At 34.2% G+C, this 17,019-nt stretch overlaps 1 protein-coding gene across 5 annotated transcripts; it reads left to right on the top strand.

Moving 5' to 3' along the window:
* The first annotated feature begins 130 nt into the window (after positions 1-130).
* LOC108725355 (glutamine:fructose-6-phosphate aminotransferase 1) lies at positions 131-16,780 on the top strand. 5 transcript variants are annotated; one of them, XM_018452330.1, is made up of 15 exons: positions 132-562; positions 7,597-7,704; positions 8,305-8,394; positions 8,528-8,671; positions 8,761-8,927; positions 9,137-9,278; positions 10,222-10,248; positions 11,547-11,567; positions 14,442-14,599; positions 14,671-14,910; positions 14,991-15,189; positions 15,341-15,585; positions 15,666-15,821; positions 15,894-16,022; positions 16,157-16,780. In XM_018452330.1, exons 1-15 carry the CDS (start codon positions 556-558, stop codon positions 16,400-16,402), a joined length of 2,079 nt encoding a protein of 692 aa, XP_018307832.1. In that variant the 5' UTR covers positions 132-555; the 3' UTR covers positions 16,403-16,780. The 5 variants fall into 5 exon arrangements, with proteins under 5 accessions (XP_018307834.1, XP_018307833.1, XP_018307832.1 ...); XM_018452332.1 differs by lacking the exon at positions 10,222-10,248 and having other exon boundaries at positions 131-562; positions 16,157-16,402; XM_018452331.1 differs by lacking the exon at positions 11,547-11,567 and having other exon boundaries at positions 131-562; positions 16,157-16,402.
* Positions 16,781-17,019: the final 239 nt, after the last annotated feature.

Below are 17,019 nucleotides of genomic sequence, written 5' to 3'. Positions count from 1 at the left end.
GAGCCGTACCGGTGAGTACCGGTGAACCCAGGTGGACCGGTGCGGCGGTGCAGGTGAACCAGGTCAACTGTCAAGACGTACGAGTCGTAGCTCGTAGCTACGTCAACGTCAACGTCAACGTGTATACTCGTGTATACCAGTGTATAGGGTGTATACACTGTACTGCACAGTCATACATATCTGCGTTTGTGCGCGCGACCGCTGACGGCGCTGACGCGCTGACGTTGACAGCTCGTTGCTGCTGGCTGACTGGTTGCTGCTTTCACACGTGCATACTCATACCCTGTCGTACCCGCTCGCTCGCGCGCGCACGCGACGCCCGTTCGTACGTCATAAGAACCGAGAGCACGCTGTCGAACGGCTCAGATTGTGTTTCGGAGCAGTGCGTATCGCACGCATGTCGCATCGCGAATATATCTAGCAAGAGTGACATAGTCCGCTCCAACTTCTCTATCCATTTTTTACCATCTGTCTCTCCGTTTTTCCGTCTGCCTTCTGCTCTCTCTCTTCTGTGTCTCTACATACACTACGTGGCGGGCAAGCAACCTTGATAACATGTGCGGTAAGTACACACATATTGCGAATTTTAAGCACCGTCGTCGTCGCCGTAGTCGTCGCTTTCTCCGCGCTACGCCGCGCCGTGCCGGCTTGACGCGGTCGATGTGTGGTAAATTCGATTTATTTATTCATGCGCGTGACGTTACGCACTCGTGGATTTTGTCATTTCGTCGCGCGCAAGTACCGTTATCGCGACAATTCGATTATCGTGTTCAAAAAATGACCATGTGAAATTGAGCGGCGAGATTACGCCCAGCTGCTGCCTGGAACATATCGAGACACACTGGTTTCCACACATCGCGCCGGTATGCAATCGTCGAATTATCCATTGACATAACGAGATACTAATCAACGGAGTTGTATATGAAAAGAAAGATTTATCTTTCCATATTTCTTATATCAAGAATAAATGTAAAAAATATACACAGAAGAGTTAAATATTATAACATCATTATAACGATACATTATTAATTTTTTTTCCTTAATAAAATGCTGTTGATTTTAGCACATTATTACTCCGAAAGAGAAAGAGAGAGAGAGAGAGAGATATGATAAATTTAAATCTTACTTCTCACTTAATGTAAAATATATTTTTAATTTTGTTATCACTTATTAGTATCATAAGTGAATATATTTTGACGGGAATAATATGGATATTTTAATAACGAACTGTACTAAATATTTTAATATTTTAATTATTATTTATTTTGTATTTCAATATATAATACTTTATCTCTACTATACATGCATACGAGTATACATATTTGGATATGTATTTCTTTCTTTATTTATGTTTTATTATCAAGATTAATAAAATTCTGAATATTTAAATATACAGTCTATATATTATTAGGAATAAATTTGATTAATCGTTTCTATTTGGGTTTGAATATATTGATTTTCTAATCGGTAATTATCAGATATCATCCTAATGATAGATGAATATGTAAGTATTTGCGATTATAGTTGATCGCTATAATCAGTCAATTATCGACTCTATTCTTCATTTTTTATGTGCTAATTCGACAAATGCGTTACCTTTTTTTTGCAAAACGATAAAAGAACGTATTACAATAACGATTCGGTACCGTAAGTACGAGATCGAGCAAACACGTATACGTGCTACTATAACAAAGCTTATTGTCATTGGGCTTCTAAACATCGACCGATGTGTGTGTTCTAATTTTAGACAAAATGTCAGTCGATTATTAATGAAAGTAGTAAGTTATATGTACTTTAACATACATAATAGAGTTGCACATTTCAAAAAGCTATATTACCTTCAATATAAAATTTTTGTTATAATTTTTATGCGCATGTATAATTGTATATATACACATACAGATAATTTTAATATATACACATACAGATAATGACAAAGTGTGACATATCACTGATTTACAGCAAAATAAACTGCTTACACGTTTAAACAATTTCGATAATATCGCCCATAAAATTAGACAATTTTAATAACTTAATGTAATAACGTAAATTCCTGATTCTTGCGACAGTTTTTGTTTTGGAATAATTTTACGAATCTTTACGACGGCTTATGTGACTTTCATTCGAGATTTCGGTGCGATCATTTTAGATGGTGTAACATCTTTCATCTTTCAATGGAAACACACCGCGGTGGCTCGAAAATTCATCACGGGATTATGAAAGGATTTGCGCAAGTCTCTCGCGAGAGAGTCACGTTTTCGATTATGTTACTGATATAATCAACGAAAGTCTTTTTATTTTAATTAAATATCTTGACAAGAGAAATTGCTTAACGGATATTAATGTTACCGGTATGATAGTAGGTTCACTAATATTTGATTTCTAAAATTGAAATTTGTCGAGTGGTTGACTTAATTATAAATTACTTTTCGAGTAATAATTCATTGGAATGATGAATAATGATCGAAGGCTCGAGGACATCAGGAATATATCACGTTGGCGATATGTTGGTATACGGTCTCGCAGGAATGTTACGGCATTCCATACGTTTTTCCCGCGGAATGTACGAGACATTGGGCGAGTTCAAGATGGCAAAGCGGCTAGGCATGCTTACCGAGCGATTGAATATGATTGGTTGGATCTATAAGTAACAACCAATTATGATCATTTGCTTGGCGAGCAGGCTAGCCGCTTTGTCAACTTGAACGCGCCCATTGCTTCCTCGAGCGTTGACCTATACCATAAATTGTGTTTCGGTATTTACCAGACAGCTCGATCAACAGCGCTAAATCTCCGTATGCATAACAGTCATGTTGGATTACATCCTCTTCTGCTGAAACCAAGTTTTAATGAAAACGTCTGTGGCAATTACGAACATGCTTATTAAATCTATTATTATCAATTTTTAGATTAAAAAAATATTTCATTTTTTAAAGAATTACTGTTTTCCAAAGATTATTCAAATTATTTTATAAATCTTGGACTATAAAATGTGTGTTAATGTGTGTCACACAAAATATACGGCGTAGCATTAAAAATTAAATTTGGAATTCAAAACACTTGCATAATTCAAGCAGAAAATCTATCCATTATTTTATTGCGAAATGTTCAGACTGTACAAATTTTCAGACGAAAAATCGACTTTGATAAGAAAATGATTCGAGCATGTTCTTGCATGCAACTATTCTTGTACCATGGCGTATAATGGCTTTTTGGTGATATGTAATTTCTGATCTGATATCAAGCGATTGACGACGTTCGATTCAGTCGAGTGAAAGTCTCTTTTTCGAGGTGTGCGAACCTGAGGCGAGAGGGTGCAGCAACATAGCACAGGACAGTTACATATGACATTTAGACGCGACAGAGATATCCTTTCCCCCCCGCCCCCCCCCGCCACTTCGTTTGCTTCGCGAGATTCGATTGCTATGAATAAATTCATTTACGAAGTATTCTAGCGGAAAGTATATAAAGTTATATTAGAACGGTTAGAATGTTTAGATTATTATTAGAGGCGCTCAAATGTTGTAGGTACTCGAATTTATGTATATCGCTCCAGTGTTATATTATATTACTTTATTCTATATACTTTATTCTAATGTAGCATGGAATATCCTTACTGTATTTTACTATATATAATCTTATATAAATATATCCTTATATAATAATTATATAATTTGTACATATAAGTATACTTATTATATTTTATATTGTATAAACGCGTAAACTTTGAATTGCTTGTCAGTATCTAAAGATAATTAAAAAAAAAAAGAAGTAAACTGTGTATCTTGATTAGGGATATCCATATATCCAAATAAAAAGAAAAAAATGTAAAGGAGCAGCGTGCGTGTTAGTTGCTCGTCAATTAAGTTTGCTGTGTGGTTGCCGTGAGACTCTTACGAATATCGTGGTCAGTAGGTCGGAAGGCCAAGTTCTTCGTGCTAGATGATGCTGTCGCGATTATTCATCGAATGGTCGTTCAACCGCGATCTCGTTTATGCATGTCGGCTGTATTTCAATTGTCTTTGCGTCGCAATAAAGTTTTCACATTTTTCACATTAGACAAACGGTCTTACTACCAACGAATGTCCTCAAAGAATAATTGAAAAATGTTTTATATCAATTCTCATGCTTATTTTTCATCATGCTATATGGAATAAGATATCGAAATAAGTCTGAATTTATGCCTCATTCGAATTTTTTGCTCGCGTTATATCTTGATTATTTGTCCGTTTAAAACAAAATAGAATAATATATTTTTTATTGATGCTTAAAAAGTATTGTAGTAATGATACAGTTTTGAAAATGCACTTGTACTGTTTTTCTAACCAAGATACGCGATAACGAATTGTAATTACATACTATCATGATCGCGCAAAAAAAATGCAATATGATATGAAAGGGATACTCCAACAAGAAAATTGCTCAGAAAGAATACTGTCCAAGAGGGAGAGGGCTATATTCCTTCTCATAAAATTATTTCTATCAATGTAGTTAATTCTATAACATGATATACGATATATGACAAAGATATATGATATTGCTTCGATAGAACACAATGATAAAAGTTTTTGAATATCGCCCCTTTGACTTTCAGGTACATCCGGCAATTCTTAATTATGCCGCGTTGCTCGATAAGAGCTTTATTGCTAGATTTTTAACCATCTGATCGCTTTTATAGCTGATTTTCGTAAATATATATAAAAGGAAGAGAAATTGTTAATAAATTCTTGCGATTTCTTCTATCACTCCAGATATTCGTATCAATCACTGTAGGAAAACTCTCTTATCGTTCAGTACGATTAGAGTACCTCTTCAAGTCTTGTTAAAGTAAGTGATCGTACAGTCTTTCTCAGAGATCTAAACCGAGTTGCATGATTAATCGATCTATTTCATAATAATGTAAAGTTTTGCAGCAGGATATGGATACTAGATATTTTTCAGGGAATTAGCAGATCTAAAACGTTGATATTTCGCTTTTTACTTAATATTGCGAGACGAAAAATATTTTAATTCTTATCACTAAGATAATGAAGTTGTAAAGGAGTAAAGTAATACTCGAAAGTAACACTTGAAAGATGACAATTCTTTAATTAAAGTTTAACGAATAAACAGATGATAATAAAGTATTTAGTTATGATTATTATCAATATCGCAATCAACATGATCGTGTTTATCTAAGTGGAAGGAGAGTTACAAAAATATTTAGGAAACGGAGTGAAATTAATCGAAGTAAAAGTAGGATAATTTTAGGTGCGTCTAAAATGAATATTAAATCTTTCTCATCTATGCACTGGAATATCGCACTTCGTTCGCAGTCATTCTTAGTCATGAATTAGTAACCTTATCTAGAAATGAAAGAAGTTTTGTATTCTTTATGTGTAAAATATATTGTCAATATTTTGTAAATATGTGAATATCAAATTTTATTGTAAAATTTATTACGAGAGAAGAGGTTTAAATTATTAAAATACGTACTTGTTTATACTTTATTGTGCTCGATTGCACTCGAAATGTATGTAATTTCATCTGATAAGCATTGGAAAGTTATGCATTGTTATAGTATATACATTGACAATGCTATCGAATATCTATCTGTGTACATTGAAAGGATAGTAAAATAGTTTCTTAGAACGAATAACTCACTAAATCGATATATTCTGGTCATATTGCACAGTCTAATTGCAGAGCACACTAGTGTTCGATCTATACATATAATAAACACTAAATTATTGTCTGATAAGATTTGAGAAACTTCAACTTTCATTTCCAACTAGTTTTACTAAATATTTTATTGTTATTATTATTCAATTAAGCTTATTAGAACGGCAATTTGTAAGTCAATTTCTAATTCGTATACGAGAACCTCTGGTTTGAGATTTCTATTCTTATTCAGAATTCGACAATTTATATAAAGACAATCCGCGATAACGATAACCATGATGTGTCTGAATCTCTCACGCTGTAGCCTCACGCACATAAACTTTCCCTTTCACCGGCGTACATGTGTCTTGAATTACCTGTTCTCTCTCGTCATTAGGCCAACCGGGATCTCCGGCCTTCCCTCGCAAACGTTCACGGGCATCAGTTTTTTGCATTTTTGTAACGTCTCATCGTTCGGTACCGTTGATGGATATCCGACAGTGGCATACATTTAACGTTTTTTTATTTTGAACATTAAATTTAATCTTGTTTTTATCTTAATATAAATTGTATGTCAACTTCATATTTTAACTAACAATATATCATATTTGTACATTATAATTATTTCATATGATTACACTGAGAAAATGTTCAACAAATTCTGACTCGTAATTGAATTTCTGGTTATCTCGAATGTTTGATAAGTTTGATTTGTATCTTTCTGGTTGAACAGACATCTATTAGAATTCCAATTATAAAATGCAACGAGACCTTTTTTCCAATATATATAATGCAATGTAATATTAATTTTTGCAAGATTTTCTTTAATATTATTATTTCAATTGTAATATTAATGCATTAATATAACAAGAATGCAATTTTTGAAAATTTTTTCAATATAAAAAATAAATAAAATTGTCTTTTGAAATTAGAAAAACAAAGGAAATTTTAGGTTTTCCATATTTGTGATTTAGCATTCTTTAAGTGGGCTATATGACGTATGTTTTTGCGTATTCAGTCTCTCTACGAATCAACATGTTAATAAAAAAATTAAAAACAAAATGAAAGGTTTTACCGTGATATTTCTCCACGATCTTTTTGCGTTCTTGGATAAATCGAATTTTTCCGCATTCTCTCGCGAATATGACCTTCGATCAAGAGGTGATGCAGAAATCATTGAAATTAAGAGATCATCTATTGTTGCCTACCACGAATGATTTTTTGATTTTCTTCGACTGATCGAATATATTTTAGAGAAAAGCAGAAACGAATTTATTGTATTTTAAAATGGATTTTTCAAGAATAAATAAAGAAATATTAAACCAAAGACACTCGCGTTAGACGACGGTCTATCTTTTAATTTTACTGATCGGCGTCTCTTAATCCCGAAGGTCACATCTATAAGAGAGATTGTGGGAAGAGAAATTCAGTTATTTGGAAAAAGAAAAAGTAAAACATATATAGAGGTATGTAATAAGAAATGTATATGTGATTAATCAATAGATCAAAGTTAAATGTATCAAGTAGATGTATGTATGTTATTTTTTGTTGAAGCAATTGAACCGTGCAAGAATACGGAAAAATTATACAATAATACGATATGCTCTGAGACTAGTGAGTGAAAAAGAGAGGGGGGAGAGAAGGGAGAAAGACAGATATAGTGATAGCTAAATTGAAGAAAAAATCAAATTATAAATTTTAAGAAAACTTTTATCGTATGAATATTATTAATTATGTCTAATTATACTAACTATATAAACGCGCAATTTTATGGTCGTCCAATACGTTAGACACTATACATAAAGATTATTGATTAATAATGAATGATTTACATGTAGCATTAACGGAAGATGGACTTTAACATTTTTTATATTTATCAATGATATCTTTCAGTATGGTTATGTTTTTTTATCGTGATGATCGATCCAAGTAGTAATTATATTTTTAAATTCCCAGGAATTTTTGCTTATCTAAATTACTTGACGCCGAAAAGCAGAAAGGAGATCTTGGAACTGTTGGTTGTTGGCCTAAAGAGATTAGAATATCGCGGATATGATTCTGCAGGTAAGGCAACATACCTAATTTCGGAACCCCTCTTTCCTCTTTCGCAAAAGATAACGTGCATTTACGAAAGCTTAGGTATTTCACGATAAAAAAATGGAGAAAAAATAAAGCAGCAACGAAAACTATTCATCTTGATAGACCGTATCTTAGAAAAATGCAGGATGAAAAACAATAAAATTTATAAAACGTCTGTCGTATTTAAAAAGTGATTCTATTCACAAAATTATATTAGCTTTATATATTAGATATATATCGTATATTTATGGTTTTATATATTATGAAAAAATGCATCGTATGTAGTATTCTTGTAGGTTTTTTGTCTTTTCTAGAACATATAAGTAGATAATTGCAGCTTTAAATATTGTGTAACTGTAAAGCCTTGAATATCTACCGTGGTAAAAGGATAGTTCTTCACAATCCAAATTAGATTCCATCTGCATTCAATTCAGCTACTCTATTTCTTTCTATTCGTTTCTCACTTTGATTCGTGATTCGATGATTCGAAAAAGAAGAGAAAGGAAGAGAGCTTTTCGACGAATAAATGAGAGGCGACACATGTATCGGTTCATCGGAATTCTTTCAAGAGGTGTTCTTTTGCAGGCGTTGCCCTCGACAGTGCGGATGGCAAGGACATCGCGATTATTAAGAAGCAAGGAAAGGTCAAGGCTCTCGAGGAGGAAATATTTTGTCGTAAGTATCGGTTCAAGTTTTCAGACTTGTCCATTTGGTGCATTTCTTGCTTCGGGCGATCGCTTTTGTTGTCGAAGCGGAAAAAGAAATATACGAATTATTCGTCGTAAAATCAACGATATTATATTCACAGGTACCAATCTTGACTTTGAATCGGAAACTCAATACCACGTCGGCATCGCTCACACGCGATGGGCGACCCATGGTGTTCCATCGGAGGTAAATGCTCATCCTCAGCGCTCTGACAGCGAACACGCCTTCGTCGTTGTTCATAATGGTAATGCTCCTAATATGTGTGTGTGTGTGTGTGTATCTCGTTCCGAAATTTTTCTCTCCATTCTTCACATACCATCATCTTGAATACAGGTATCGTGACGAACTACAAGGAAGTTAAAACTCTGCTGCAACAGAGAGGATACGTGTTCGAAAGTGATACCGATACTGAAGTTATTGCCAAATTGATCCACCATCTTTGGGTACAACATCCCGCGTATTCGTTCCGTGAACTCGTTGAGCAGGTTGTTCAGCAATTGGTAAGAGTTATTGATAGGGGAAGGACGAGAGATAAAAGTTTCCTTCTTCATAGAAAAATAGAACATATTTCATTAAATCTAAGTGTAAACTGTTCTATATAATTATCTTATAATTTTTTATTAAAATTTTATAAAATAATAGTCCAAGTTTTTAATGATAGTTCAAAATACTCCAAGGTAAAATAATAATGGGAAAATTATTATTTTAGGAAGGAGCTTTCGCGCTATGTTTCAAAAGCAAGTATTTCCCAGGCGAGTGTGTAGCTACGAGACGAGGATCACCGCTTCTCGTTGGTATCAAGACGAAAACGAGACTGGCTACCGATCATGTGCCTATCCTCTATGGAAAAGGTAAGCCTGAATATCGCGAATTGATCCAATTTCAATCCATGCCACGAAAAATGAAGGGAATATTTCTGATCACTATCAAGCGTTAAGTATCGAAATCCTAACTATCGATTCAAATATCTTCTGATGTTTATTAATATAATATCTCGAGAGGCAAAGAACATTAGGTACATTTCTCCCTCCGTGATAATTAATCGGCGAAAGAAAACGCATGAAGGCGTTTGCATTTTATTGCTCTAAGATCTCTCTTATTTACCCGAGCTACTTATAGTGTCGATCTAGTGTCGACATAATTCTACGTCCGAGAGAAAGGCGACTAATAATAAATACTTACAACTGACAACTAACTAAGCATGCGCTTTTTTCATTAATCCAAACTACAAGACATTCAATATTGAAATAAACATGCGATTAAACTATCTGGTTTCATTATTTATGTTGTTATCATGCGCGCGCGCACGCACACACACACACACACACACACACACACACACACACTTTGTATTCTGACATTATATTGCATACTGCAACTGATCGAAAGTATCATATCAATGGTAATTTTTCGCGCGATGTTCATTGATACATCGCCGCATACGTTTACACTTGTATCATAAAATCACATTTATTTAATTTTTCGAAATTTACAAGTTAGTCTTTATCTTATTAAATAATTAAATATAATAATATATGTAATTATAAACAGAAATTAATTAATATTTATATTTATGCTTGCATTATTTTTTGTTTTTTTGTCATTTTGTCCATCAATACCGTAATTGTTCGAGTAGATGCAAGATTGTTTAATTAAATACCTCCTTTTTAGACTTCGACAAGTTGCATTGCACGTAAGCTCTCTTTCCATACGAGTTTAATATGGATTATTATATAAGTGTTTCTTTTGCATGAACATCTTCCGGTTATGTTCTACAACTTTTCATGCCGTCAGACGATCTTCAATGCGCAATAAACAAAGGTATATAATCTATTATACTAAACTTATTTCGATTTCTGTCCTCGGCATTGGATCTCTCGTTGTAACGAGAGTATAAAAAACGGTTTTATATTACGATTTGTGATAAATCGAAATGTTTCTGGTCGATATATCCATATTGATCCATTTGATTATTCATCATTACGAATAATTACTGTCGAACGTGTTATTTTATCCCTTTAGAAAGATCCAGTGATTGAGGAAATGTCTAAATCGATATTTCTTACGATTCTTATAGAACTGTTTCTGATAAAAATTTATTGCTAACACTTGTCGATCTCAATGATCGTATCCGAGGTCGCGTCTTTGGTCTTTTGTCATTCACAGGCTGTTATCCAACGTTCGTTTCGCTTTAACCCAATAACACACGCTCTCATTCGCTCGCTAATTGGCATATTTCTATTTTCGTTTCAAGTGAATAAATTTTGACACAGATCGACCTGCTTATGAGACAAGACTTTATAATTTTTTCTTGTAAGTCCACGAACGTTATGATAGTACACAGATGCGTATTTTTTTTCAAACGGCTTTGCAGGAGCGCAAGTTTTGATATTAAAAATAAGATATCTGATATACATATCTTTTTAAAATTTGATAGAAATAAATGAATTTCAATAGTTGCGGCGAAGTATATAGAAGATTACACCATTATTGCTTACCGTAACAGAGTGCGATGAATTCCCACCTAATTATTACTTGTAAAATTCTAAGGGATTAATTATTGGATTCCTTGATAAAAGCATTAGTCTTCCAAACAATAAAAATAATAAAACACAGTATACATTTTACATTTACAAGAAGTTGTGGCTTTTATACGATGCATATGTGTTGTCACGATAACATGCTTCTCGGGGAATTTTGCAAAATGTGTATAATATACGAAGAAAATTAAGATTGTTTTATATATAACAAAATACATTCAACATTAACATGAAATACATTTTTGTATTTTCTAAATAATTTCTAGATAGCTTTATATGAAATAAAATAATTAATCTAAAATTATTTTCTTTTCAAAATATAATCTTTAACAATAGATATTAGGTGAAATTAGTAAAAAAATAATATCTTATCCAAAAAATTAACATATTTTTAAAATTAATGCTCGTCGCGTGCTTGATGCTCGCTCTTTGTGCCGCAGCCAGCGCTCGTTTGTTTCATTGAATTTATGTTTGCCGTTATATCAATCATTATGCTGTTATCGTTGTGGCATTATTTGTGCGCTAATCGTTTTTATTTTCTTTCTCGTTTTCCTCCTTCCCGCGTCCCAATCTGTGCAGAAGGTGAAGCACCGTCTCAAGGTAATACTTTATGTCAAGTTTAAGCCTCTCTCCGCTTCCTATCTATGCCCAATTAACTGTTTCGGTGAATTGATTTACTGATTATGTAAATAAATATATGTAATTAGTCCTTTTTAACTGCAAGCGCTTGGCCGTCTTTTCGACTTTTAGGGATATAGACGATGGCTGGATGATGGACGCGCGATACTGCTCTCGCTTCCCGTACGTATACTATGATCTTCCTATTGTGTATAATTTACAAAGTACTGCCTGCTTTCCGCCTATAACAGGTTCTGCCTATCCAAAGTTTGATGTAGAGGAAAATATAACATACTCTCGGGATATTTATATTTTATTTCTACTCGCTACTATGAATAATTGTCGCTATACTGTGCCTATTTCATAAGTGTACATTCCATTAAATGTTGCTGATCTTATACCTTGAGCATCGTTATCATTATCGATCACATCATGGCATTATATATTTCTGTTCAATTTGTCGTCGCGGTGATATCATTTTCATTGTTTCGCAGCGAATTATATGTATTAACATATTTGAGTATTATTAATATTCCAAATTGCGAAATACGAGTATCTAAATTGTACGAATCACTAATTTTGCTTTTTGTTTTCATCATATGTACACGTATTCATTATATGTATTATATGATATCACATGTTGCGCCAATCTGGTGTGGGGCTTATAGAAGAAAACAAGTAAATAAATTATAATACTCTTATTTTCTCATTGTTCATACAGTCAATATCGATTTATGATGTATGAAAACGAGAATCGTTAGGAAATCTTTGCTTGTTTTATATGTCGAAATAAATTAGATTTTTTTATCACCAAAAACTTTTTTGTTATTTCGTAAATATATACATACGAGGGCAAATCAATAAGTACCCGTGTTTGAAGATAGGTGACATTGCTGATGCAAGTTGGTATTACTATCGTGTACTGCCATTTTTCAAATGACGCCATACAAAATTTCAGAGTGATTCATGCAATAGTCTTGATTTGACAGCAATTCGTAGTGTTTGATGTTTTTGATGAGGAGCCCCCTGGCAGACATGGTTACTCGTGATTCGCTTTTTATTTTTGGATGGAAAAACGTGCGAAGAAATGAAAACGAAGTTAGATGCCGTCTATGGGAACCCTTCACCATCTATGACAACCATCAGATATTGGTTCAACGAATTCAAACGTGGTCGTTCGTCTGTTTTTGATGAGGAGCGCCCAGGCCGCCCGGCAGACGTGGTTACTGAGGAAATCGTTGAAAAAGTCCACGACATGATTCTCGCTGATCGCCGAACGAAAGTGCATGAAGTAGCAGAGGCCATAGGCGTGTCGTATGGAACGGCATTCAATATTTTGCATGATAATTTAGGAATGAAAAAGTTGTCGGCCCGATGGGTGCCGCGATTGCTCACGGTGGACAACAAGCGAATGCGGCTATCAATTTCAAAGCAATGTTTGGAGCTGTTCAAGCGCAATCCGAAGGAGTTTTTGCGTCGAGTAGTAACCGTTGATGAAACATGGATTCATTACTACACACCGGAGACCAAGGTACAGTCAAAACAGTGGATTTCACCCGGCCAACGTGTTCCGAAGAAGGCCAAGATGGTCCCATCGGCCGAAAAAGTGATGGCCACTGTTTTTTGGAATGCGCAAGGCGTAATCTTCATCGATTATATGGGGAAAAGCAAAACTATCACGGGGCAGTACTATGCTGACTTATTGGGCCGATTCGATGTTGAATTGAAGAAAAAACGCCCCCATTTGGCGAAAAAAAAGTGTTGTTCCATCAGGACAATGCATCGACTCACTCCTCCGCAGTCGCCACAGCCAAATTGGTCGAATTGCGGTACGAATTACTGCCGCATCCACCGTACTCTCCGGATTTGGCCCCCTGCGATTTCTTCTTGTTTCCAAATTTGAAAAAATGGCTCGGTGGAAAAAAATTCACGTCGAATGAAGAAGGTCATTGCCGAAACGGAGGCCTATTTTGCAGAGTTCGACAAATCGTATTTTTTGGAGGGGTTAAAAAAATGGCAGAAACGTTGGGAAAAGTGTATCCTTCTAAAAGGGGATTACGTTGAAAAATAAAAAAAAGTTTTGTGAAAATCTTGCGTCTTCATTACTAACACGGGTACTTATTGATTTGCCCTCGTATATAATTCAATGTGTACAGTTCTGCACTTTTAGCGAAGTTCTTAGCAGTTGATCAGATTTAGAGCTAGTAATTCATGAACTCATAACTTATAACTATTAATTTATAAATAAAAAAAGAAAGTGACATCTTATTATCTGTCATAATGTGGTACACGAAAAATTTATTCCGATAGAATGCAAAAAAGAAAAGTTTCACATTGTTTCTCGTTTCTGACATCATAATTCAATGTAACTGCAATGAGAAAATGGAAGTTGTAACAAAAATTTAGCGTAACTACAACAATAATTAAGAGAAAATTACTAATTAACAATTTTTATCTTCAATATTTTACATATCATTTTGATTTTTTTTATCACTAACACTGATGCAAAAATGAATAATTACTATGCTCAATAATATATGTAATATAAAATTTTTATGTATAATATATAGAAAAATATTATATCCTGATAATAACCTTAGTTTTGTATTGCATACGAATAGTTTTTTTATCAGTCTTTATTAATATATTTATTTTACTCTAACTTATTTATTATACTCTGAGAAATTTTTTAATAAAATGGAGAGTTCTGTGCAGCAGAATCTCATTTCGTTGTATAATATTTTCTTCAATAGTGCATTGTAAAATCAAGAGTTGCAAAAAAAGTATTTTATTATTAAAATAAATTTTTTTAAATATCTTCGTAAAATAAAACAAAGATTCTCAATCTTTGCGCAGATCATCGTCCGCATGGCAGAAATCCAGAACTCCCGGTCATGCCGCGTAGCGAAAGCACATCCGAGTTTCAACCTCTTGAGGATAAAGAGGTCGAATATTTCTTCGCTTCCGATGCGAGCGCCATAATCGAGCATACTAATCGCGTGATATTCTTAGAGGTGCGATTTGACACGTTATATAGAATTTTAGATAAGATCATAAAGAGTTATCTTATGCGTCATGTCGATAGGATGATGATGTGGCGGCTGTTAAAGAAGGCGCGCTAAGTATCCATCGTCTTCGTCGTTGCATGGACGATCCTCACGCTCGTGAGATCACGACACTGAAGATGGAGATTCAGCAAATCATGAAGGGCAATTACGACTACTTCATGCAGAAGGAAATTTTTGAGCAACCAGAGTCGGTGGTGAATACTATGAGAGGACGTTTGAATTTTCAAGACAATTCAGTCACCTTAGGCGGAATTAAAGTATCGTCTTACTAACGATTTTTCGCAAGTGTTTCGGGGGAAAAGAGTCTGATATTAAAAAGATTACTTTTTTCGCATAGGATTACATTCCTGAGATCAAAAGATGCAGACGTCTTATGCTAATCGGTTGCGGTACGAGCTATCATTCTGCTATAGCTACGCGACAGCTCCTTGAGGAACTGACAGAATTGCCAGTGATGGTTGAGCTTGCATCCGATTTTTTGGATCGTAATACCCCAGTATTTAGAGACGACGTCTGCTTCTTTATTTCTCAATCAGGTAAGGCAGAAATATAATGTAAATATGAAAAACAAGTAAATAAGAAAATTTAAGTTTGACAAATAATAATTTCGTTTTAACGCGAAAAAAAATTACTGGATTGTATACACACAAATACAAAATTGAGTTATTGTTATTCTTGTAATGATAGGCGAGACAGCTGACACATTAATGGCACTACGTTATTGTAAAAGTCGCGGAGCTCTTATCGTGGGTATAACTAATACAGTCGGTAGTAGTATCTGTCGTGAATCTCATTGTGGAGTGCACATCAATGCTGGTCCCGAGATCGGTGTAGCAAGTACTAAAGCTTACACCTCGCAATTTATTTCGCTTGTAATGTTTGCACTGGTAATGAGCGAGGACAGAATTTCTCTTCGCGCGAGACGCTTACAGGTACAATTCACGTCTAGAGTATTATACTTTTTATTTTTAATAAAATGTGATTAAATCTTACGCTTATTTTTGTTACGCAGATTATCGAAGGATTGAAAAATCTCGATAATCTCATTCGCGAAGTATTGAAGCTCGATGATAAAGTTAAGGAGCTAGCCAAATCTTTGTTTCAACACAAGTCTCTATTGATCATGGGCCGCGGATACAATTTTGCTACGTGCATGGAAGGTGCACTCGTAAGTGGGCGATAAGAAGCGATAATAAATTTGCAATTAATGTTATCATGACTAATTCTTACATATTTACAGAAAGTAAAAGAATTGACCTACATGCACAGCGAAGGAATTATGGCCGGTGAATTGAAACATGGTCCGTTAGCTCTCGTTGACGATTCCATGCCGGTAATTATGATTGTAATGAGAGACCCAGTTTACGTGGTAAGTTTAATTGAGCAAGTTTTTAATATCCGAACTGCCCTTAAGAATATTTATGCTATATTATATATGCGTGGAATTTCAAAGAGATATAGAAACGTGGCATATGTCTCTCAATTCAATAATTTATTTTATAGAAATGCATGAATGCACTTCAACAAGTTACCGCGCGGGACGGTAAGCCCATTGTTATCTGCGAGGAAGGGGATGAGGAAACGAAAGCTTTTGCCGATAGAGCTCTCGAGATACCTAAAACCGTCGATTGCCTGCAAGGAATTCTCACCGTCATTCCCATGCAGTTATTGTCTTTTCACATAGCGGTTTTGCGTGGTTGTAACGTCGATTGTCCGAGAAACTTGGCAAAATCGGTCACGGTTGAGTAAAGATCGATTTTTTGGGATTACATAAATTCGCTAACGTGGTTGCTACACATTTTTCTTAAGCTATACAAGAGTTACGGACAGAGAAGATAAATAATTATAAATATCGGGCAATTAATAATTGAATAAAACACACACGCGCAACCGGCGTCAGAGAAGAGTACGTTTCTATCTTTTAAATCTTATTAAATTCATTTAACTCGTATTGCTTATTCACGATTTAAATTTATATGACGCCTGATAATTGTTTTATCAAAGCAAGAAGATTATATAAAAAAATAACAACTAGAGATACATTCAAGTCCTTTTTCAGAGATGACGATTTAATTAAAGATTTGCTCATATGTCTTGCATAAAAAATATTATATTGCGCAATATTGATCAATGCAAATATTTCTTTTTTACAAGAGTGAAAAAAAATTCTTAATATATATCATTTCAATGTGTATTTAATATTCATATTTTCACTCTCATAACATTTACTTTAGTTTTTAAATATAATTATCGATTAATCAATGTTTTCTATTTGATAGGATATGACGCGATGTATTGTGTAATTTGTACATGTATTAGTTATTACATGTATGCGATAAATATAATTATTACGTGCGATAAATACT

The sequence above is a fragment of the Mycetomoellerius zeteki genome, unplaced genomic scaffold (assembly GCF_001594055.1).
Source record: "Mycetomoellerius zeteki isolate Tzet28-1 unplaced genomic scaffold, Tzet1.0 scaffold343, whole genome shotgun sequence".
NCBI classification, from domain to species: Eukaryota; Metazoa; Arthropoda; class Insecta; order Hymenoptera; family Formicidae; genus Mycetomoellerius; species Mycetomoellerius zeteki.
Note: the sequence above shows the minus strand (reverse complement) of the source record. Positions and strands in the feature narration are given on the sequence as shown.

Excerpts from the sequence above, each read along its gene's own strand:
- LOC108725355 (XM_018452330.1), top strand. Across the intron at positions 9,279-10,221 it reads GCCTATCCTCTATGGAAAAG|ACGATCTTCAATGCGCAATA; the intron begins GTAAGCCTGAAT and ends TCATGCCGTCAG. Across the intron at positions 15,586-15,665 it reads TTCGCGCGAGACGCTTACAG|ATTATCGAAGGATTGAAAAA; the intron begins GTACAATTCACG and ends TTTGTTACGCAG.